The 22,010-nt window shown below is 40.7% G+C and overlaps 1 protein-coding gene across 1 annotated transcript in view; it reads right to left on the reverse strand.

Annotated features, from left to right (window-relative positions):
• The window catches only part of LOC309602160 (dedicator of cytokinesis protein 5), an 84,664-nt gene that overhangs the window by 58,017 nt on the left and 4,637 nt on the right, over nt 1–22,010 (reverse strand). Inside the window, exons 2-4 of the mRNA XM_082335528.1 lie at nt 8,345–8,428; nt 1,194–1,234; nt 140–195 (exon numbers count right to left, since the gene is read on the reverse strand). Of these exons, the coding sequence (XP_082191654.1) occupies nt 140–195; nt 1,194–1,234; nt 8,345–8,428 (181 nt within the window). The remainder of the gene's footprint in view (nt 1–139; nt 196–1,193; nt 1,235–8,344; nt 8,429–22,010) is intronic.

Genomic DNA, 22,010 nt, shown 5'->3' on the forward strand with positions numbered 1-22,010 from the left:
TTTAAAAAAAAAACAAAAAAAACCAAAAAAAACCCCACAAACAAACAAAAAACAAACAAACAAAAACAAACCAAAAAAAGAGTAACAGCATTCCATTGTTCTTGCTACCAAAAGTATACCTCAAGAAGCTCCAACCTACCCCCGGTCCTTCACAATTGCCTCTTTTAAGTGGATATATGTTTCTGGGAAAATGCCCTAAAAATAAATACAGAAATAAAATAAATAAATCACACCATAGGATATGACTTGACAAAAATGCATTCAACAGAAAGCAGGGGAAGAGGGTAAGAGCACGATCAGCAGAACAGTAACTGTGACTGATGTTTACTGTTTACCTATAACAGAAACGTGTTAGGTGCACCAGTCCCAGCATCACAGGAAAAAAGCCAGTAAGGAGCATCAGGTTGCATGCTTGAGCACTGTATTTGATATTAGCACCTCAGAGAAGTTAATTCCTTGTTTCACTGTAATGACACTCATCTTCCTGTACGAAATGTTGTAAGCTCTTGCAAACTATCCATCATACTCATTTGTTCTTGCTACAAAATATTCTTGGAGTCATTTGTCAAGTTGCCCTGGACCTGTGGTTCTCTAGAAAAGCTCACAACACATGACAGCATTTGTAGGAATTCACCAGTCCCAAGTTTCCATTATTTAAAAGAAACCTTCTAGGAGTGCTACAATCCTTTTCTATTTTCTTGTCATTCCCCTTTACACCTGAAAAGAGGTGCCAGAATTCCTATGGGAAACCAGATTTCCATGCAGTTTTCAGACTGGTTTCACAAACCTCAAGAAGCTTGGCCGAGATCCATGCATGCATAATTTTTTGGAATATTTTCCAAGTCAAATCAAAACGCCAGTCTTACCATTACATATAACTAATGCTGGACGTGTACAGGTCCAAGACCATAACAATAAAACAATAAGCTAGCGTATGCAGATAGGCAACAGTCAATTTTGCTAGTTCAAACCACATTACGCATGCTTACAATGGAGGAGCACCCAGTTAATGGTTCTGAAACATTTACCTCAAGGGCATTTATTTCTATCACTAAGGAAAAGGACATAGTGATGAGGAGACCTGCACAATATTAAGACAAGAAATACAGCAGAAGCATAGCAGATTACAGCACCGGACGGGGTCTGGCAAGGTGTGAAATAAAAATTAGAGTTACTAAAAAGTGAGGTCATACCTTCTTAGATTTATTTCGGAGTGTGTATCCTCGGTACCAGCCTGTCAAAGGGAAACAAAAAAATTTTTTTTTCCTGTCTACAGCAATTAAATATACATTGTCATTCTGACCACGGTTCTACAACATAAATCTATTGATCTTGCTCATTTGAGATCTACTATTGTGAAGACACATCTGCTCTCGTTGTAGGAGGCTTGGTTCCTACGAGTAGGGCAGAAGGGTGTCTGTTCCTACCACGAACTGACACCCTCACTTCTGCTCTGCATATCCATTTGGGTTGGATTGACAGGGCTCAATGGAAAAGCGGGCCACTCCGTGCTGCACATTTTGAAGGTGACAATCCTTGTCCATAAAGCTCACAAGTTATAGACACAGCATAGAACTACTGCTATGATCATTTGTCAGATGAGGCAGAGAGACACAGACATGCATGCAGAACTACCAGCCCAAGGTCATATAGCATGTATCTGGCAAAAAGAAATATATTCAAGTGTCCCAAGTCCAATTCCACTCCATCCCTTCAAAATTTTCTTCTCTATGAAGTGCATTTTCATCCAAATCATCATATAGATTGTGCTTGAGCTCCACATTGTATAGGTTCATTATCTTCTTCTATGACTCAGTCTAAAGCCTTCCTTCAAAGGAAGGCTGAAAGAGAATGTTTTATTAGATAAGGCAAAAAAACCCCAAACCGCTTGCCCTGGTAATGATATTGTTTCTCAATCTTATACTTTACTAGATCTCATCAAGATAAGATACAAAGTAATAACTGTGATCCCCAAGACTCAAAAGCATATGTCACTTTCAGATGTATGTTTCTTCTCTCTCCAGCACCTGGGGTTTGACCAGTATTTTGATTTCAATGTCAATGAAATGCAAGCATATGAAAAAATCGCTGTATTTCTTACGTCCTCAAGTGAGCCTTGCTGAACGAGCAGATAGGAGAGAAGCAGAGCTGTGGGCAAGTCACTCCCACTCTTCTCACGCCACCTCCAAACTGAGAGACAAAGGGATTTTTTTCTCTCCACCCTCACCTTCATCATTTGTCTCGGCAATGGAAGAGCTGTGCATCATCGAGTGCACTCTTTCCACTGGGTGCCTGTTCCTTGCCATAAGCAACAGGTTCCATCACCTTCAGTCGTCCTGAAGTTACTACACTGGAAATAACAAACTAACCATTTTAGAAGAAGAATCTGCCCTGTTTTGAACACTGATGTGCAGACATAATGTCCCTTGTATCGTGCTGGGGTAGGATGCAAACTTCCATTTTCTCACCGACTCTTAGCCACTAAAAACATCATTCCAAATGTCAAGACTCTCTGCGACCCCAACTCTCAATTAACCCTGCTCCTAGCGCACCGTTTTTTGACTCTTCTCCTAAGGTTCTACTTGCATTGAAACAGAAAACACTGACCCTACCTCTTAGCAACCATGAAGGGTACAGATTATGGTCTGTAATGCATGAATGATGTTCAGGGCTATCAAGACAGACAACATCACTGATCCAAGACGATTATGTCCAGCTGATTGCCAGAAGGAACAGCATAAAGAAGGCAAAGGGATTTAAGGGAATAATCAGGCAAAGACGACAGGAGGGGAGGGTGGCTTTTTGTTTTGTTTTGTTTTTTCCCCACCATATATTTATATATTTAGCAAAGAAGGTTCCACGAAGAACCATGGATTTGAAACCCCTCAACCATAAATTAGAGTTTAGGGTGAGGTTTTTTTGTTTTGTTGGCGTTTTTTGTGGGGAGTCTTGTGTTTTGTTTTGTTTTTTTAATCACAGTTTTGTCCCCTTTCTCTAGCAATGAGAAAGCGAACCAGCTTGACCACATAAACCCCAATACTCCAGTAGTAAGTTAGGAGGAAAGAAGAAATTCCATTCCTTCCACAGGATGAAGGTAAGATTATACATTGATCATGGACCAATGGATAAGGTACTGGATTAGGGATGAGAAGATTTAGGTGCTATTTTTATCTAAGTTGTAATTAATTGAATGGTCAAGTACAAGTTATTTAGGGTGTGATACAAAGCTCTTGGAATTTAACAAGAATATTTTCCCGGTGATTCCAATTCCATTTGAGACAGTCTCTCAGCTGTTCGATACCACAGCTTCCTCATATTTAAAATGGCCTCTTGGCATTAACCATATTCCTGTAAAATATTTTGCAATCATTGCATAAAAGTATGTTGTATATTATTACGCAAAACTATTTCAGCAAGCCTCTCATAGAATTTTTTCAGAATTCTGCCCCAATTTTCAATGAACTTATTCATCATTTTAAAAGGAACAAAAGCTTTTGGCAGTGGTCAATTGATTACTTGATTTCTTCTTAAAAAAACAAACAAACAAACAAACAAACAAACAAAAAAAACCAAAAAAACACACAAAGCAAAACAAAACAAACAAAAAAAACCCAAACAAAATCTGCCTAAAGCTTCAGAGGAACGACAGGCTATTTAAGCGTTTCTCTTGAGTATTTTCCCCAAGCAGAGATGTGCTAAATGGAGAAAGGCTTTTCAGTTGAAGATGACATGGCAAATTTCAGCTACTACAATACTCTTTCAAACGGAAGTCTGATTAAAAACGCAAGGATAGCAGACTGAGTCTTGCAAAGAAATGTCATAAAGTTTGGTTTGTGGGGTTTGGGGGGGGGGTTGGTTTGGGGTTTTTTTGGTTTTTGTTGTTTGTTTGGTTTTGTTTTTTGGGGTTTTTGGTTTTTTTTTTTTGTTTTTTTTTGTTTTTGTTTTTGTTTTTTTTTTTTTTTTTTTTTTTAAGTGGAATACAGGTCCTCAATTTTATGTTTCATTACATGGATTTTATGCAGTATGTAAAAGATCAGAAAATCTAAGAAAAAATATTCAAATTACAACAGTTTAGACAATGAAAAGTTATATACAGTTATGCAATCCCAGGTCACGTGCTTAACCACAAGGCCTTTGTTCCTCTTCTTTCTGTCTCTCAGTACCACAACGTACATACCGCTGCACTGCACTGAAATAAAACAAGGGATTGCTTCATTTATCTCCGGTGGTCAGAGGAAAGATAAAAGACTGAAACTAGGAACAAATTCAATGCAAACTTATTTTCATCAGGAGAAGGAACTGATCAGAATCCCGGTATGTGGGCACGTTTTACTTCTATCCACAATTTGGCTATTTCCCACAGCTTGTATGAAACAATAATATATAATGCAGATTAGAAAAGATTCCCCTAAACAGAAACGTATCCTCCCCAGCTCACTACTCAAGGACAGATTCCCAGAGAGTAAGTAAATCCTGCACTGAAGCAGCCTTCACAGTACTGGACGCAGCAAGTTTCCTTCTTTTCTTGGATTTCACAGTATATGCCCAGTCCTGATAATATTTGGCCAACAACAGGATAAGCACGCACTGCTTACTGTGTTATCAACTGGAAAAAGTAATTTTGTAGAAAAGACCTCATGCCCTTCTGCAACCAGACAGCCAACAAGAGAAAGGAGGGAAAAAAACCCACCTTGCCTTGCAGTTTACAAGAGCGTATCACGACCAAGACATCTGAACTAACACCACCATACTTTGCAGAATGTGTATGTGTATTTGTTTTAAAGGGAAGGCACATCTAAGAAAACTAGTATCTTCAGATCTTCATGTATGATAAATACACCATGGTGTTTCAAAGCGTGCTTGAAGCCCAACTAAGACATTTCAAAAGGTATTTAAAATCAGTCTCAAAGTGATACACTGAATATGCAAATTTAGACCCTATATACAGTGCAAATCCCACTTACAATTGCACCTAATGGTGGACTGACAAAGATGCAGTATGCCACAATCTTCATCCTCCTGGACTGAAAGAAATGCTGCATAATCTAGACTACGGAGTTATTCAATCCAACAGCAAACAGCTCTCAGGTTGTCCCTATACAGGTTCGAGCTGCATCGGACATCAGCATGTTATAGCTCGTACTAGAAATATCTGAAACCTTTAGTTCAAACTGCTCAGTTTGTGGTTTCAGCTCTGATGACCTTCACTTCGATGTTGCGTACTTTGAAGCTACCACGTTGAAGCTACCATTTACAGGGATCATCAACCTTTGACGAATCCTTGACACAGGCAAGCTGCAGTCCAGCAGTACGAACAGTCTACCATGTTATCACTCCCTTATCTTCTTTTGTGCACTCACAATCCAAGCCTAACTGTGCAGTTTTAACTGGAACTTATAATACATTAGGCAAAGCATCTGTTTAGAGTGTGGGAAAAGAAAGCTTTGTTAACAAAAGTGCAATGCCAGAGCCTCACCCCAAATTTGGCCAACTTTCCAAGGACTTCCAGCCTTTGCAACAGGCCTCTAACTCCTGATAGCATGAGCTAGCATAAATGAGCAGGGATTTTGCAATTTAAAGGTGCTTTCTCTCATTGCGAGGCCAGTAGGCAGTACACCAGCAGCACCTGACTGCAGGCACTCCACCTTAAGAGTCTGCGAGACACTACGGTCTGTGGCAAAGCCACATAACATTAGAAGTTTGTGTAGCACAGGGGCCTGCACCAAACCACATCCATACCTTCTGGCTTGCACTTTAATTCACTTTATTGCTCTTTGCTTCTCACACACCTACCATAATGGCTTAACTGTATCAGTGTTATGTCTCAAAGCTATTCAGCCAGTTGAGAGTCAGATAACATTCACTGTTAACACCAAAACCCTGCACAAGCTTCAACCTTGCTGCCTCGCTGTCAAGGAACAAACTGTGCACTTCAATTCTTGCAGACAGAGCAGAGCCAGCCAAAACCCCAGATGCAGAATACAAAGAGCTTTCAAGTGAAGGCTGTTTGATACACAGAGAGCCTTCACCGAACACGGCTGAGGAATGAATACCTGCTGTCTTCAACCAGGAGGAAAAAGCAGGCACGTTCTAGATAACTGAAAGAGCGAGAAGCGAACCGTGGTGCAACTCACAACTCACTGGTAACTCACAAAAGATGCTCCTGTGCATCCTGAGGTAGGAACAATAGCAAGCAGCAAGATTTTCCAAGCGGCTATTACCATTACATGAGAGCCTCTGGACAATCCTGAAAAACTCCCTTAATTCCCTAAAGAATGTTACCGATAGCCTAAGGAACGCCCTCAGCCAGGAGCTGCAGGGATAACTCACACCAACTAAAAAAAGGACTTCACAAGGCACCTCTGAGCCTTCCTTCTTGCAAAGCCAACGCCCTGGTTAAACGGAACCTTTTTCTAAATTGAGACTTGTGCATCCAGATAAGAACAGCGATTAGCGGAACAAAAAAAAACCACTTTTATCAGACTGGAGTTGTATTTGTAAGTATACATCATTAGCATGAGAAAAAACAGAAAAGGCTTCTTGTGAGAACACCAATTCTCAGAAGCACAACCCACAGATGTCTGGAAACAAAGCTGAAAGCTGATGTCCCAAAAGAAAGAAAAATTGATATGATAAGACATGAGAATTTCTTCCCAAGCAGACAGAATATCAGAATTTGGAGTTTTTAAGATGAATTTATGGAAAATAAGACCAGACCCACAGCAGAGTTACCATCTCAGAGACAACCCATGTCTTTTCCTTTAGATTCACAAATGTCTGGCCTGAATTTTTGGCTGGTCTTTCCAGGAAAAGTATTTAGTTGTACTGCAGTAATTCCTAGGTGCCTCAGTCACAAACAAGGATGCCACACTGATGGCTCAGTGTAGGAAAACAATCAGAACACCTTCCCAAACAATTTACAATCAATCCTCTTAGGCTGAAGTTCCATTTCAGGTAAAAAAGGGATGCCATTTGGGTATTCATTTGTATTCTTGACTGTCTCTCTGTTAAACAGCTGATTATAGACCAAGTAGTAGGATTAAACAGTGATGCTGCTTTAAAAAAAAAAAAAGAGAAAGGAATACCTAAACATTTTGGGAAGTACAAGATGCATCCCCTTCACAAGGACAATTTTCATCCCTGATGATCCCTTATGAACTTGTTTTGCAAAAAGGCACAAGTTAGTACTATCACATATGGATTTTTTCCCCCTTTCTCCCTCTCTGCCCCTCCATCAAACACACTCACCACTGTCACACACATCAGTGTAAAAAACACACATCGGCAACATAATCTGCTTTGACATGCAGGAACTGGCCGGCTGTTTCCAGTGTCAAGGTCAAAGAGAAGTGGAAAGAGAACAATTGGCTAAGAACGAATTGCTAAACAAGCAGCTTGACGTTCCCAGCAGAGATACTAAAGATGCTTTGTAGGCTGAGGCTTTTTCAATCTGATGTTGCTTGTAAAAACGACTGAATTTATATTTTGGAAAGAGTATTTAAATTTTGGAGAGCCTTCCAAATGAAGCAGTGACTACTACATTCTTTAAAATAATTAAATGGCTGTGTTCCATTCCTACTATTGAAATCTTCATTAAACAGTCTAGTTTAATAAGTAGGTATGAAACACACAAGTGCAATTTTCATCTTTTTTAAAACAGGAATTTTGTTTTCCTTTCTGCAAGATGTTTTACATTAAGGTATGTATTATGAAAAACTTCCCAGTGAAGTACTAGGAGAAGCAGCCTAAAAAGGGCATGGAAGCTCCATAACTGAAGGCTTTTCAAAACATACAATGCCAGTTCGTGATATTACAGCTTAAACCAACATTACTTTTGAAACAATTAGACCTGCCCTCCCCTTTTCTTTCATCCACTGCCTCTGTTGTCTCAGATCAAAGACCTAATTCAGGTTAAAAGCTGTATTTTTTTTAATTATTATTATTTTCCAGCTGGATCAGTTCATCACATGACTATGCAAGTGCTAGGCCTGACACAAGGAGGAGCCAAGGTAAACAGGTGTGGTGCGAAAAGAGGAATGAACAGCCAGAAGTGTTTCTTTCTCTTGCAGCGCTGCGTTGAGATGCTAGTGAAATCTTACCTTGACAAACCTCTGCCAGGAACAGCGTAGATATGATTGCCGCTTCTGTATTTTATGTATTTTTAATACAGTTTTAAAAGTCAAGTGCATACAGCAAACACTACATAGCAAGCTTTGTGCTTTTGGGTATATCAGAAGTTGAAAAATCTAGATCTGAAATTTGTATTATTTAAAAAAATAATCTCAATTTGTTATATTACTTTCAAAAACTACTGCAAAGTACTTGGAAGTGATCTGCAACCTACCTTCATACATCTCCAAAATGTGAACGGTATCGCCAACTTGCAAGGAGAGCTCCACATCTTGGACAGCATCATAATTGTATATTGCTAAAAAGGGGAAGAGGGGGAAGAGAGATGAAAAACACAATCATGAAAGCTGTGAGGTAATCCGATTTTGAAATCTGGTATCATGGCACCTGTCAAAGGCAGAATATGACTTTGAAAAAGCACTATAAAGTTACTAGGCTATCCCGTGTATATAATACACTGGAAAAGTGTGTAGCATATCTATTTCCAGATTCTATCATCAGTTCCTGCAAGGATAAGAAATATTATTCTTAACAGCCAACAAAGTTTGTCTTTTACCTTTAAGAATACAGGTCTGTGACACTATATTAAGAAGCTGCATCTTCCCCCTTTACTGACAACCTGCCCAGCAAAGGTCACTATTATCCCGGGCAGAGGTTATGGATCAATTAGGTAATTGTCATTTTTTATTAGTGTTTCACAGGACTAACTGCAACGTAGCACTCAAACACTGGCAAAACAACATAAATTGGATGTCATAAGAAAAAATGCCACTGTTCTGTATTAAATGCCTCAGACTGCTACTAAAGGCTCTTTCCAGACAAGAACAATCTTAGCACAAAAACTTGAGATTCCCTGCAAATTTAATCCCTACCAAAGACAAAGCTAATCTGAATGCTTATTGGATTTCCAGTAGGAATAGGATTAAGTCCAAAAGCCCACACTTCTAAACTGCCTTTTCTCTGGAACTTCCCAGAGGTGCACAGTTTCACTGGGCAAAGCAGAAGAGCCCTCCTTAGAGCTGCTGGAGGCTTGTCGAGATGAGAAAGTTTAATTTGAATTTGCTTTCAAACCAATGCAAGTAAAAAGACATAAAGCAGTCAGGAAAATGCTTTACTATGGTTCAATGAATTGATCATCGAAGTCAGAACAGACCACTCCTCTACCACAATGAGATTATCCTATTTATTTCTTTATTTAAAACACTGGTTTAAGTACAGATCACATCTTAAATGCAGCAATGCAATCTTCTCACACACGCAAGTGTCATATTTACGTATCCAAATCTGCTCCCCAAGCAAATGTATTAGTGAAGTAAGCACAACATTTCTTTTTAAGGCGGCAAATAAATCATGCAAACATTTTCAAGGGGCTTTGGGAAAATTCTTCAGAGGGTTTGCATTTGAAGAACTCTCTCTGAAAATTAAATAAAAAATTGAGCTCTTATGTCAGGAAATTCGCATCAAATGCCTAGCATTTCCATCAAGATGAGGTATATTGCCTCCTGGCAAGGATCCAGTATAAACAAATGACTGTGGCTTACCACACCGGAAATTATCTCACATACACTAAGTTTCTTTAAAATATTCGAACTATAAATAATCCAACAGAAGTAGGCAGGCAATGTGAATTCCCTGCGGTATCTGAAATAGACCCTGATCACAAACAGATACTTATTTTCTTACGCTGCAGAGGCAGTGTTTGTTCACGGCGGCCCTAATTCATGTCTCCCATAACTTCAGTGCCTGCAGAGATATACATAGCGCACGCATTGAATCTATCACATCGTTTTCCAGAGGGTAACAGGAACGTTACTGGACTTTTGCTCCTAAGGCGCTAGCTGCTTCGACATCCAGCTTCTTCTCCCTCCCCGCAACAGTGTTATAAGCCAAGATATTAAAAAACGACTGGTCATCTGGATATTCAGTGTTATAAGCCAAGATATTAAAAAACGACTGGTCATCTGGATATTCAGTTTAGACACCTTAAAGGCCCCAGAGTAGGCCCAAAAGTAAAAATCCCATCAACATTTTTGCAGAAAAATTTGGATAATGTTTATGGGCAAAGACAAGCACGAACATACACAGGAGTAGATAAGAGTAATCCATTAAGAACTACCTCGTATTGACAGACACCACGATCATAAATCGACAGAACTGGTGAATATTGTATTTGATTCAGTTAAAAAGAAACCGTTCTGCCAGATACAGAAAATAATTCTGCAAGGTTTTGCAGAGGTCAGCCTAAAAGCGCAAGCGCCCGACCCAAAGGAAAGTAAACTCCCTGCAGCCATGCCTTCTGTTGCAGTAAACCTGCCAAATCGCTAATGTTAAGCAGGGATGTTGCAAGCCATGACTTGGATGGGACATCTCCAAATCTCCCCAAGGTGCAGCGGGAAGCGGTGGGGATGGATAAAACAATCCAGGCTTCCTTTGGAGTCACTGCTGAACTGTTGGCCCACAACGTGCTACGGGGACACTGCGCTACACAGGAGGTGTCATTCCTCAGGTGAAGTCCAGGCATCAAGCAGTCTATGGACATTAATAATCCTATAGCCCTGTCAACAGACTTAGAAGATTTAAAGCACAGTGTCTTCGCCAATTGCTAGCTTGGCTGATTACATTCTGTCTACTGAAGTTTCCTCCTGCGGTTACAGCTGGACTGCCTTCCTTTCTGTCTTAAAATGCTGTTTGGGATTCCCATTTCATGCCTGTGCTCACCATGAGAAATGGCTGCTGTTTAGAAATGCATGTGTGCTTATATGTGTAGGGACTCCTACATACAATTTCTAGATGCCTTGGGTTTCTTTGGGACAAACAGACATTATATAAATACCAGTCTGTATTTTTCCATAAAATGCCGCTTTAGCTTCAGACAAAAGCAGTCTGAGCAACACCAAGTGTCTAACAGAAAGGTGGGCGGGCATCAGACAGGCCTTTCTTTTGAGAACACAGACAGTTAATTCAAAACCAAAGAGCACAACAGCCACAAGAAGAGGGAGAACTAAACACTGCAGTTCCTCTCACCAAAGATCACAACAGCCACAAGACAGAGAACTGAACGTTGCAGTTGCCTTCCCTTCTCTTTCCCTGCTTTACCAGAAAGGTTTCACATCCCAACGTGCAGCATTTACAAGCTAAAGGAACACACTTCTGCCACTACACATCAAAAAAAGGCAAGATTTGTACCATTGTGCTTTGCTAGATTGAATTAAGCAAGAACAGAGGGTCACTGTATATAAAATCTCCTACCCAATGGTTATGCACAAGGTTATAAAAGACAAATTGCTGGCATATTTTCCCTGGGAGCTTTACTGTTTGCAACTGATGCTTCCTGCTGCTTGAAGTCAGTCCTGTCCGAAATAGCCCATCTGCAGTTATTTGAACTGCTTAGCCTCTTTTTCATTGTGTGTATTTAATCTGACCTCTTTCAGACTTAAAAGAAAAAGGAAGCTGCGCATAACAAACATGGTCAGGGCATGAAAAAATAAAAATAGTTCATATAAAATCCTGACAGAGCAGCAAGAAAGGAAGAAGGAAAAAAAAAAATAGAGACTTTTGTCCCCAAATTTGCAGGAATATCTGAAGTTAAGTCTTTTTGCTTCAATTTAAACTTCAGTTGAGATTTTGTTGTTTGAAATTCACTTTAGAATGGTGATCCTGTTGCTTTTATCAACCTGAACGAAAAGCAGCACTGAAGTCTAGCAAATTTAATCTAAATAAAGAGGCAGAGGTAGAAAACATGATCCAGAAGAAGGAGATATTGGGTTTGTTTTAATGACCATATTCTTTGAGCATAACTAGAGGCAATGTATCATATTATTTAATTTACAGTCCCCCAGTTTGATCAGTGGAAAGTTTAAGAAATATTTTTTTCAACAGTGCATCCAGCCTATGGAATTCATTAGGAGGGAAGGTCAGAGGAGTCAACGTTGGAGCTGGTTTGAAAAGGGCAACAGATAACTTCATGACTGATGACAGCAGCCGGAGTAACGTAGGTAAAGATAAGGAGAAGCAATTTTCATGCTTCAGGGCAGAAGGTGATGCCTCAAAACGGATGGAGAAGGAACTCTAAAGGCATTGCACAACTGGGCGTGCACGCTGCGTGTCGGGGGATACACTGTTCTGTGCTGAAGCATCACGCAACGAGCATCACCAGAAACAAGGACTACCCGAATGGCAAAGGAAACCTGAGATAGCCTGGGCTTTCCAGGGTAGCAGGGCTCTGAGTAATAGCTACCGGTGAGCTGGAAGCTTCTGAAAAGGCAGAGTTTGATGCGGGCTGGCACACGGCAGTATTACGATAGGGAGAGCCGGTTTAGTTATGTCACTCCCTCCAGTTGTATGAAGGCACAAGATTAATCACCGCACACATTCCTGATCTGTGAAACACCAGACAGCGGCACTTAAAACAGTAAGAAGCCTCAATGTCATGCACGGGGCGGAAAATGAGAAGCAGCACAATTATATCACAAAAAAACCCACCCAAAACACACTTTGAAAAGCCACAAAGCTTCACTTTGTCCAGGAGGCCTGGGAGAAACCTTAATTTGCAAGAGGTCTGTCAGCAACTCATTGAGCCTGATCTAGCTTTTAGTGAAACCAGTGGGAGATGTGGCACGTTTCCATGAAAGCAGCGGCAAGCTTATTTCTTCAGTGCCTACCAACAACATTAATTTGGAAGGAAGGTGATGGTGCAGTCAGCTCCAACGCCATGCACACATCTGGCTGCACTTTAAAGAGCCAGTGCACGTCCGGACAAGTGATCGCCTGCACCAATGCAGTGTCTTTCACACAGTACCACCGACACGTATTATAAAGGTAGCAGCTGTTCTCTTTTGCACGCAGAGAAACTGAGGACAGAAAAACTGAATGTCATACTGCTCATCTGCAGCATATCCAAAGATGAAAACCAAGTATTAATTCCTAGACCCATTTTATCCACAAGCCTGTAACTCATTTTCAAGACTGTTCTGAAAGCGAAGCTAAAATGTCTGAAACTAACGTGAACGAGGCAGAAACTGTCACATACTATTTTGTGTGTAATTCCAAGCAGAATGAAATGGAATCCTTCCCTCAATAACTTGTTTAAATGCATTTGAAATACGGATTATTGGCCTGAAAAACACAGCCACTGCAAGATGCATTATCTCTAACTTGGCTCAAAATAACCACCCCTCCACCCATTACAAAGACACTATAACCGCTTCTAAATACCATGTCCCACTTGTCTGAAGTCTGCCCTCACCACTATCTGATAGGAGAGGGCTGTGCCTTGCTTCCTCCGAACAAAGAATCACATTCAGTGCTGTTGCAATAACCAGACTTCATCTCATTACATCTTTCAACTGAAGAGTCGAAAACTATTGTACGGAAACAGAAATATGTGCTTTTATGCTGCAACAACCCTGTATTAAGAAATGGCATTTATGCCGGACAGCCCCATTTGGAGAAGCCTGGTATGCTATCTGTTGCCAAGATATAACCAAAAAAACAGTGGCTTTATTTAAAAAACAAGGAACTGCCCAAGGAATTAATTCTTCATAGGAAAAAAGGCTTTTTGATGTTTGAGCAAAAACGTTCTTGTAACTTCCCAGGAATTTGTGTCTGAAAAATTGAGAATAGCATAATTAAGATTTATATGTCAGACTACTACTTCAAAAAAAAAAAAAAAAAGTAAGTCATGGTTCAACACTGTGAAACACGCACATTAACTGACTGTTATGAAAAAAAATTACTCCTCCTGAACTGGTTGATGCTGACATTCAGTCTCAATTCTACAAAGTTCCAAGTGATTGCTTCGCATTTTGAATGCGAATAATCCAGAATAACAGGATTATGTGAATGGGAATGCTTTAATTAACAGCCTTCATTAGACTTCAGAGTCAAACATCTGATGAGCCACAGCTAGAGGTGGACTGTTAACATCTTGTGTATATATTGTTTCAGGCTGACCTCACATACAGGAATACACCTGGAAGGACTTTTACTTATCCTTAAAATTTTTAAACTGGGTTATCTTAAAAATGGGCCTTAAATCAACTGAGAAATTATACCGACTCCCTGTGCAGGAAGAGATGGCATGGCCTTTCTAATTTGGATTCTGTAACCGTCAGTTTCTATATTCACTTCTGAGAACCATGAGAAAAGCAGGAGGATCCCCGGTCCTCAACATGCTCCCAACACCTGCAGTTCCAGCCTGAGACTATACCAATAACCAAACCCAAATAAGGCTGTTACCTGCTCACCTGCCGAGGACAAGGAAGCGTGTCTGCCAGATGCACAGTTGACCAAAAGTCTGCTAAGGTTTTTCTTATTTCCTCCGAATAACAGAATATTATCCTGGAGATGGGATGGACAAATAGTCTAAGGTTTTGCAGAGTCTGTCCTGCACAAACAGTCTAAATCAAACTAATTTCCAAATTAGTTCCCCAACTGGGGAAGATTTTCTCTTTCAGTCATGCCATCATGAACTTTTGGATATTCCTGGCTCTCTCTCTCTCCATCTCCATCATAGATTGGATCAGATTCTTGGATCAATGGTTTAATCTCTTAAAGCCTGGATTGCTTTAGAAAAAAACAACTTAACAACCTCAGCCCATGGGAATATGGATGGCTTCACAAGCGTTACACAAGTGCTCGAACCAGATGATCTAATGGTCTCTTATGGCTTTAAACTCTACAGACTAAAACCACAGTCAGTTCCACAACAATGCTCTGGAGCAAGTGGCAGACCCAATGACAAATTAGCCCATGTATTTTAATTAGAGCTTCTTAGTAGATTCAGATCAGGCAAACTGAGATGATTCAGAACTGCTGAAGCAAGAGACATACTGATTATAAAAGAAAAAGAAATAATCTCCATCTTTTCATGTCTGCAGAATTCCCATTAGTCATCTTCCTCTCAAATATTTACTGCAAAGTGTTTATACCACAGTAGCTGTATGAAAATAAAGGAGATTCTGTTCTCAGAGTGCATCTATACTGCAATAAAAGACAGAGATATACATCCTAAACATACACTGACTGGGATACCAGTAATAACGTCATCACAGCATAAACTGTTTTGTGTCTCTGTAAGTGTGCTTGGGGGAGAAGCGGCCAAACTGTAGCTGCTTCTGTGACCTGAACCACACAGAAACCCTCTGTTATACTGATGAGACTCTAGAATAAGTTTTCGTGATGACCAGTGGCTTCTCCAGACTTAATTTTATGTCAGTGGCTAGCAGAGCAAGGCTACAGTGCATCGGTTATAGCATTATGGCATACTAACCCAGACTTTGCTGTATACGAGCAGACTTTTTACTTGAAAAAAATTTGAAACCTCTCTTTCTGGCACGTTTTTAAGTAGCTCCACATTTTGCCCAGAGCTTTAAAGGCTCGGCTCCTCTGCCTCCTCCTCACATGGAGGCCGTGGAAACCACCGGCAACGAAAACTTACAGTGTGAAAGCCACCAGAAAACAAATCTCTCCACATACGCTTAGACAGGTGGTCATATGGACACCCTCGGCAAAATCCTGCTAGGGTAGAACCCACTCTGCCTTCCCCGGCTGACTAAAGAATCAACTCGATTCAGAGCTGCTAGGATTTGCAATAACCCACTCTGACCTCAACCTTCGGCTGGGGCTGCACGGCTAGAAGGCGCGTCCCCTGGGTGGCGGATAGGGGATCCCTCTCTGGAGGGAGCACCGGATAAAATCGAAGAAGGTGCCGCGAACCAGTGCAGCCTAAGGGAAGGGCCACCCTGACAGAAAAACCACTGGCCCTCCAAGTCATGGGGGTTGGGCAGGAGGCCAACTACCTCCTCCCGGAAAAACAATAAAAAGTTGCAGAAACGACGAGCATCAGAAATGGCGGGGATGGAGAAAATCGGTAACAAAGTGAGGAGGAGAAGATGGAGCTGGATCGGTCGTGTCCTGAGGGGGAAACCGACGGAAGACTGCGCTGTGGCCCTTGGGACTCCAGAGCACGCAGCCGCGGACCGATCGAAGTGGAAGAACGATGTTCGCGCCTTGTGTGCCTCCGGGCACTGAGAGAATTCAGATTCAGATCAGATTCAGACTCTGACCTCAAAAGTTACATGAATACCCCCCATCTCTAAAAGTCCAATTTTCCCTTCTACCCATCCCAACGTGGAGTTTAAAGCTCTGCGGTTTTTACACATGCAGTAATTTTCTAAACCATTTTCCTGAAAGCATGTACCAGAATAGTGCATAGCAGCGTCACAGTACATAATAACAAGTATGCATTTTATTTTACACATGGGTAACGCATACACAAATCGTTAGCTGTGTAATTTTCTTCACTAGGCTCTCTACTTCCTTTTATTATTTTCACTCTAAAGGGCCCTTAGGGATTTTAAGCTCAGATAAAGAATTAATCTACATTAGCTGTCTCAGCTTAGGTCTGGAGTACGAGGGAGTGCTGTGAGCCAATGGAGGAATAAATCAGTACTAGCAGTGTAGGAGCCAAACTGCTCTTCAATATGTACTACACTCAACTTAATCCAGTGCTTGATAAAAAAAAAGAAAAAACTAGACCTGCAATTCCAGTTTCCTTGGAACATCATGAAATGTTCCCTTTTGCAGATAGACAGATGAAAAAAGAAAATAGCCTAGCCACTCTTCTTGAAGATTCACACTTCCGTGAACTTTATCAGGTTGCCTTGATACATTTTTTAACAACAACCATTTAAGGTTGTCTGCAAGATTACCTAGGCTGTGGTTTAGAGGAATGCCCTTGGCTTTCGTTCCCACTGCACTGCCAGCCTCCATCTACTTCCTGCGGTCAGTGAGAATGGTGCCCGCCTAACAGTGTTCAAACATAAAAAGGGAAGATAAAATAATGAAGTGTTAGCCACAGTGTAAAGCAGTTTTTAAGGCTACAGTCTGTTTCAGGTCTGGTTGATTCAAACTAAACAACATGCAATAACATGTCAGTCTTCAAGTGGAATGAACCGATGCAGGAGTACCCAACTTGGAACTCACGTGCCAAAAGCAGCTTCCAAGTGCAAAAAGATGACAACACACTGCTTGTTGGGCCTGGGAGGCGGTCCTTGACTTAATGGTTCTCAACCCAGCTGCTGGAAGATCTTGCAATTTCATTGAGCCAACCTTCCTTCAGTTGACACAGAAGAAAAGAAGCCAGTGACACCAAACTGACATTCCTGTTTTAGCGGTACTCAGTTCTGAGCAGCCTGAAGTTGGCTGAGGGAGGAAAGGTGCAGCAACAGCTGCCAACGTTGTTATTACTGCTGCGCTACAGAGAAACCTCAGATCCTGGTGCTATCAAAGCTGCATCTTTTACCAGCTCTAATTTCACAAAACACATCTACCCAGTGCGTTTAATTACTTCATTCATTTCCCAAGATACACATTCAACTGCTTTCACTGTGACGCAGCGACCTTCTCAACGTGCAGGATACAAGACAAGACAGCTCCTTTTCATCTACTGGCGAGGCTACAAGAACTAGATACCATAATGACAGGTGGCTTATAGATCTCACTAGGTTAAAGGGTGCTTGATATTATTGTAAGGTGCGTATCTTCCAAGTCCTGCAGCTTTATTCTGCCTCTTTGAAATCCGAGCAGTAACATCTAGCCTGAACGATTAGTATTCTCCCAAAAATATATTAAATCATAGCCTTGTCCTTTAGAGCAATCGTTCTAACCCCATAACACTGTTTCAACTATCATATGACCACAGAAATCGACAGTTTTGCCATCGGCTTTAGCTGAAGCAGAATCTGATTCGCATTCAGGTTAACCTATTCGTATCACGAGAACTCAATAAACTTAAAATATTACGCATCTTCTCTGTATTGTGCATTTTGGAGAAAGAGACTTGGAATAAAATGGGCACATAATCAATCTTTGGGTTGTCCTCCACAAAAGAAAACCAGAATGGAGGTACGAACCCCTTAACAACTGCACATACCTACCAGAGGTTTGAAATCCAGTTGTCACAAAGGTAACCTCTGATTTTGAATGTTTCGATTTTTATGGCTCTTTTATGTGAAGAAACAGATGCTCATTTACAATACACATACAATTGCAACTGAATTTTACCAAGGCTGTCTGTAATCACCTTTTTTTACTCCAAGCCTGCAAATGTGCAACTTGTGTTTGGATACATTAAGTACGAGAGTAACTTTTGCAATTACATTTTCAAGCAGATTTGTAAAAGCAAAAAACCCAAACTATCACTTGATAAATTGGACTACTCAGCTAATTCCCAACTTGAAAGCGTGTGGCACTTTCAAAAGAATTAAGTGAATTTGCCACTGGCTTTAAATTACTGTCCTAGTTCTTACTGGGCAAAACATCAAAGGAAGTAGGAAGAAAACTTGGAAATACTATTGTACAGAACTGTGAGTGTTACTATCTAATGAGTTCTGCTGTATGCATTATCGCTTCCAGAGGGAGTGAGGGTGGAGAGACGAGAGGAGGTCTAACGAGTAAAACACTTGAGCGTGGAGTCCAACTGTGCCTACAGGCTAGCCTTCACCACAAAGTTCACTTGAGTTAAGACTTCAGTACTGCCTCTTGCTAGCATCACACCTACACGTTATCAACGCTAAACTCAAGCTGATAGACCCACAGAGAATATCAAGCTAAGGGATCCCACTTCATCAGCTGCAAACATAACCCACCAGAATTACAGCCATAAATTTTTGTGCAAGTGTTCTCGGGCCTCCAACACCTTCCCCTTTCCATCCACGTGCTCAGAAAGAGGCAGACAAGCCCTCCCACAATTTACACGAGAAGAATTCATTGCATGGCTTGACCCACTGCATTTTAAGAAACTTGGGATATGCTGCCAGGTAACTCTTTATCTCCACTGGATAGCACCTCTATGGAAACTAGCACTTGAGCTAACTCGTGCTGGCAGGGCTAACACAAGTAGAATTTCTAAGATGCATAACCATAGGGATTTCAGTTGGCCTCTGTACCTTCAGTCCTTCTCATTCAACACAGGCTTCATAACAGATTACTCTCCCAACGGATGCCTGTGGTTTCATTGATTCATGTTTGCAAAATGACACAAGCCCCATCAGAGAACTGGCACTGCATAGCGAGGTACACAGTTAGTTTCACATTTCCACAGACCTTTAATTCCAAAGCATTTTTATCTTGCCACCTATCTCAGGTAACAAGCAAATGGCAAACAGAGGAATAGTGTTGAAACGAGGAACAGGAAACCTTGGCTGAGAACTAAGGGTCTTAGTCTGGAATAAAAAAAGCCAAACAAGAATATTGATCCCTTTGCTGTCAAGAAGAATGAAGGACAAGCTACTCCCAAATTTAAAGTAAGCAGATCAGTTTTAATTAAACTGCACAAGATGCAAGGAGATGAAGAATTTGGAACCGACTACCATGCGCTGTAGCCTTCCCTTCATTTTCTAGAGCTACTTTACTCCTTTACATTAAGCTCCATCTCTCTGCAGCTTGAAGCCCCCACTACATCGTCAGAGCAACGACAATGGAAGCGCTGCAAGAATCAGGTCTCCAATATTTAAGCTAGTTACTCTTACCTTTAAAAAAAAAAAGAAAAAGAAAAGAAAAAAGTGCTCTTTCAGAACTAATTGGCCACTATTTGCCCATGACATGGTGAAACAGCATTAGAACTTGAGAGCTGAAGTTATAAACTTTTATTATTACAGAGGATCAAAGTACCAAGCTTCCCAAGAGCAGAAAACTATTATTATCTCCATGGTATCGCAATGAACTTTTTGCCCAGATTCAGCACTTTCCAGAATGAGGTCCACTTTTATTGCAGCAACACCTCCAAAAATTTGCGAGTATAAGAAGTGGCCAAAGAATAATCTCCACAGAACCATTACTACTTTTTTTAGACACATTCTGACAATGTGCCAGACACCTATCTGAAAGCTTCAAGAGGCTGCCAGAGCAATCCATCCTTTAAAAAATGCTCCCCTCTCTATTCCTGGGAGATCTTCCTAGGAGGTACAGTCTGTACTGTACCAAAAAGACATTTTTATCATTTAAGCAACTGGTCCAACTAGCACTCTGTAACATCTTCAGTTTTTGAAGGCAACCAGGAACGGGCCACCTAGAAAGCTGTTTAGTAATTCATATTTATGTTCCAGTTTTATTAGCACATGTTTCCTGGCAAATGCACCAAAATTCATTACAGTATTTTAGGCATTCAATCATAAGTTAAATGCATTGGACCTGAAAACATAGTCTCATTCTGGTAGCAAGGGGATAAATGCGTTTATGACTTTGAACCAAGGTAGTTTTCAGCTTGGCCATGGTTGTCTCTTTAACATGCTAGCATAAATAGGATTTATTTTTTTTCCCCTAAAAGCACTAATTGAAAGAAATGTCCTAAAAGTCAAGTTATATGCAAGTTAAATAGCAAAAAAAAAAAAAAAAAGATGACTTTCAGTTAAAGGAGCTTTGGCAAGGTTGCATGTAGAAGGGGTGTACATTTTTCAACTTTTGAACGATGGGGAAAGATTGTTACACATTTACTGCTTCTTAATCAATATGCTATTGGTTTAAGTTTTTTCAGTTTGCGAGCTTTTATTATTTTGCTTTTAATTTCCATAGGTCCTATCTGCATTTGTACTAGCAAATACAGTCCTATGCCAAAAGAAGAACCACAAGAATACGCAAGAGATTGGTGCGAAATTCAGAACTGGTCAGCACACCCAGTTCTAGCAGAAACTGGTACTTACAGCCTCTTGACACCTCTGAACAATTAGGCCCCCATCTAATCAGCAGGAGACAGCTCAGCCAAAACTCTAGAAGGGGACTAGCCGTTCTGGATGCCTCAAGAGAGGATTCAGAGCCTCCATAAAGGGACCTGACTGTTAGTAAGATCAACTGTATGATAGTTCACAAATATCAGGACTGTTGGTGATGTTTCAAGGTGGATACGCAAGAGCTAAAGCACCCAGAAGTCACAAGACACTTCTAGAAATATTACTTTTCAATATAAGAATAAGAACTGTTACAAGCCTTGTTCATGTCAGCAACGCCTTTGAAGTCCACAGGATTAGTTTCACAGGGAACTACTCAAGAAGCAGAGTAGTAATCACCAAAAGTAAGAGAAGACAGACTCGGGCTAGTATGGATTAACAAAAAATAGAAAGGCCTGTGGAAGCAAGAGGTAGCACAGCCAACTTTCACAGCAAATAAACTGTAGACACAGCAGTAAAAAATGGGGAACTAAATCAGAAATAAAGTGTCATACACTACTCTGAAGATTCCAAACTTTTTACTGTCAACAATGCCAAGTTTTTACTTTTCCCTGTTGAAAGTTTTGTTGGTATTGCCATCACCGTGACAATTTTTAGACACAAATCATAATAAAGCAAATGGAAGGAAAAATGAGTAGTTGTAGAATGTTTCTATCAACAGAAGACAGTCACTTCTGCAGTAGGAATGGGCTCTTCCATCCTTCTAGAGCCCTCGTCAGGAACCTGTTGCACAACAGCGGACTTCAGTTTCACGTTAGAAGCATTCTGCAGGAATGGTAGGCATAAGGCAAGCAGCAAGTTGAAACAAATATGAATTTTGCTCTAATTTGACATGAGGTACTCCTATCAGCACTGTGAAACTCCTTTGATCACAGACCGTATTTTGAGACAACTTTGCAGATGTATGAGGTTTGAACATGAAGTCAAGACCTGATGGCCCAGCATATCAGAAGTTATCACATATCAAATCATTAGTAAGAAAATCTTATTCTGCAGCACTTTCTCTTCCTCCCTGATCCTTTGCATTTCTGCTCACATAAATCACAAACGTAGCTGGCAGGCACTGGTTTACGTTTGAAAAATTACTGCCATTCCTAAGACATGACGCAGCTGATTGTAACTCAACCACCACACGGTACTTTGGCAAAGTAAATA

Source organism: Platalea leucorodia, assembly GCF_965183815.1.
Source record: "Platalea leucorodia genome assembly, chromosome: Z".
NCBI classification, from domain to species: Eukaryota; Metazoa; Chordata; class Aves; order Pelecaniformes; family Threskiornithidae; genus Platalea; species Platalea leucorodia.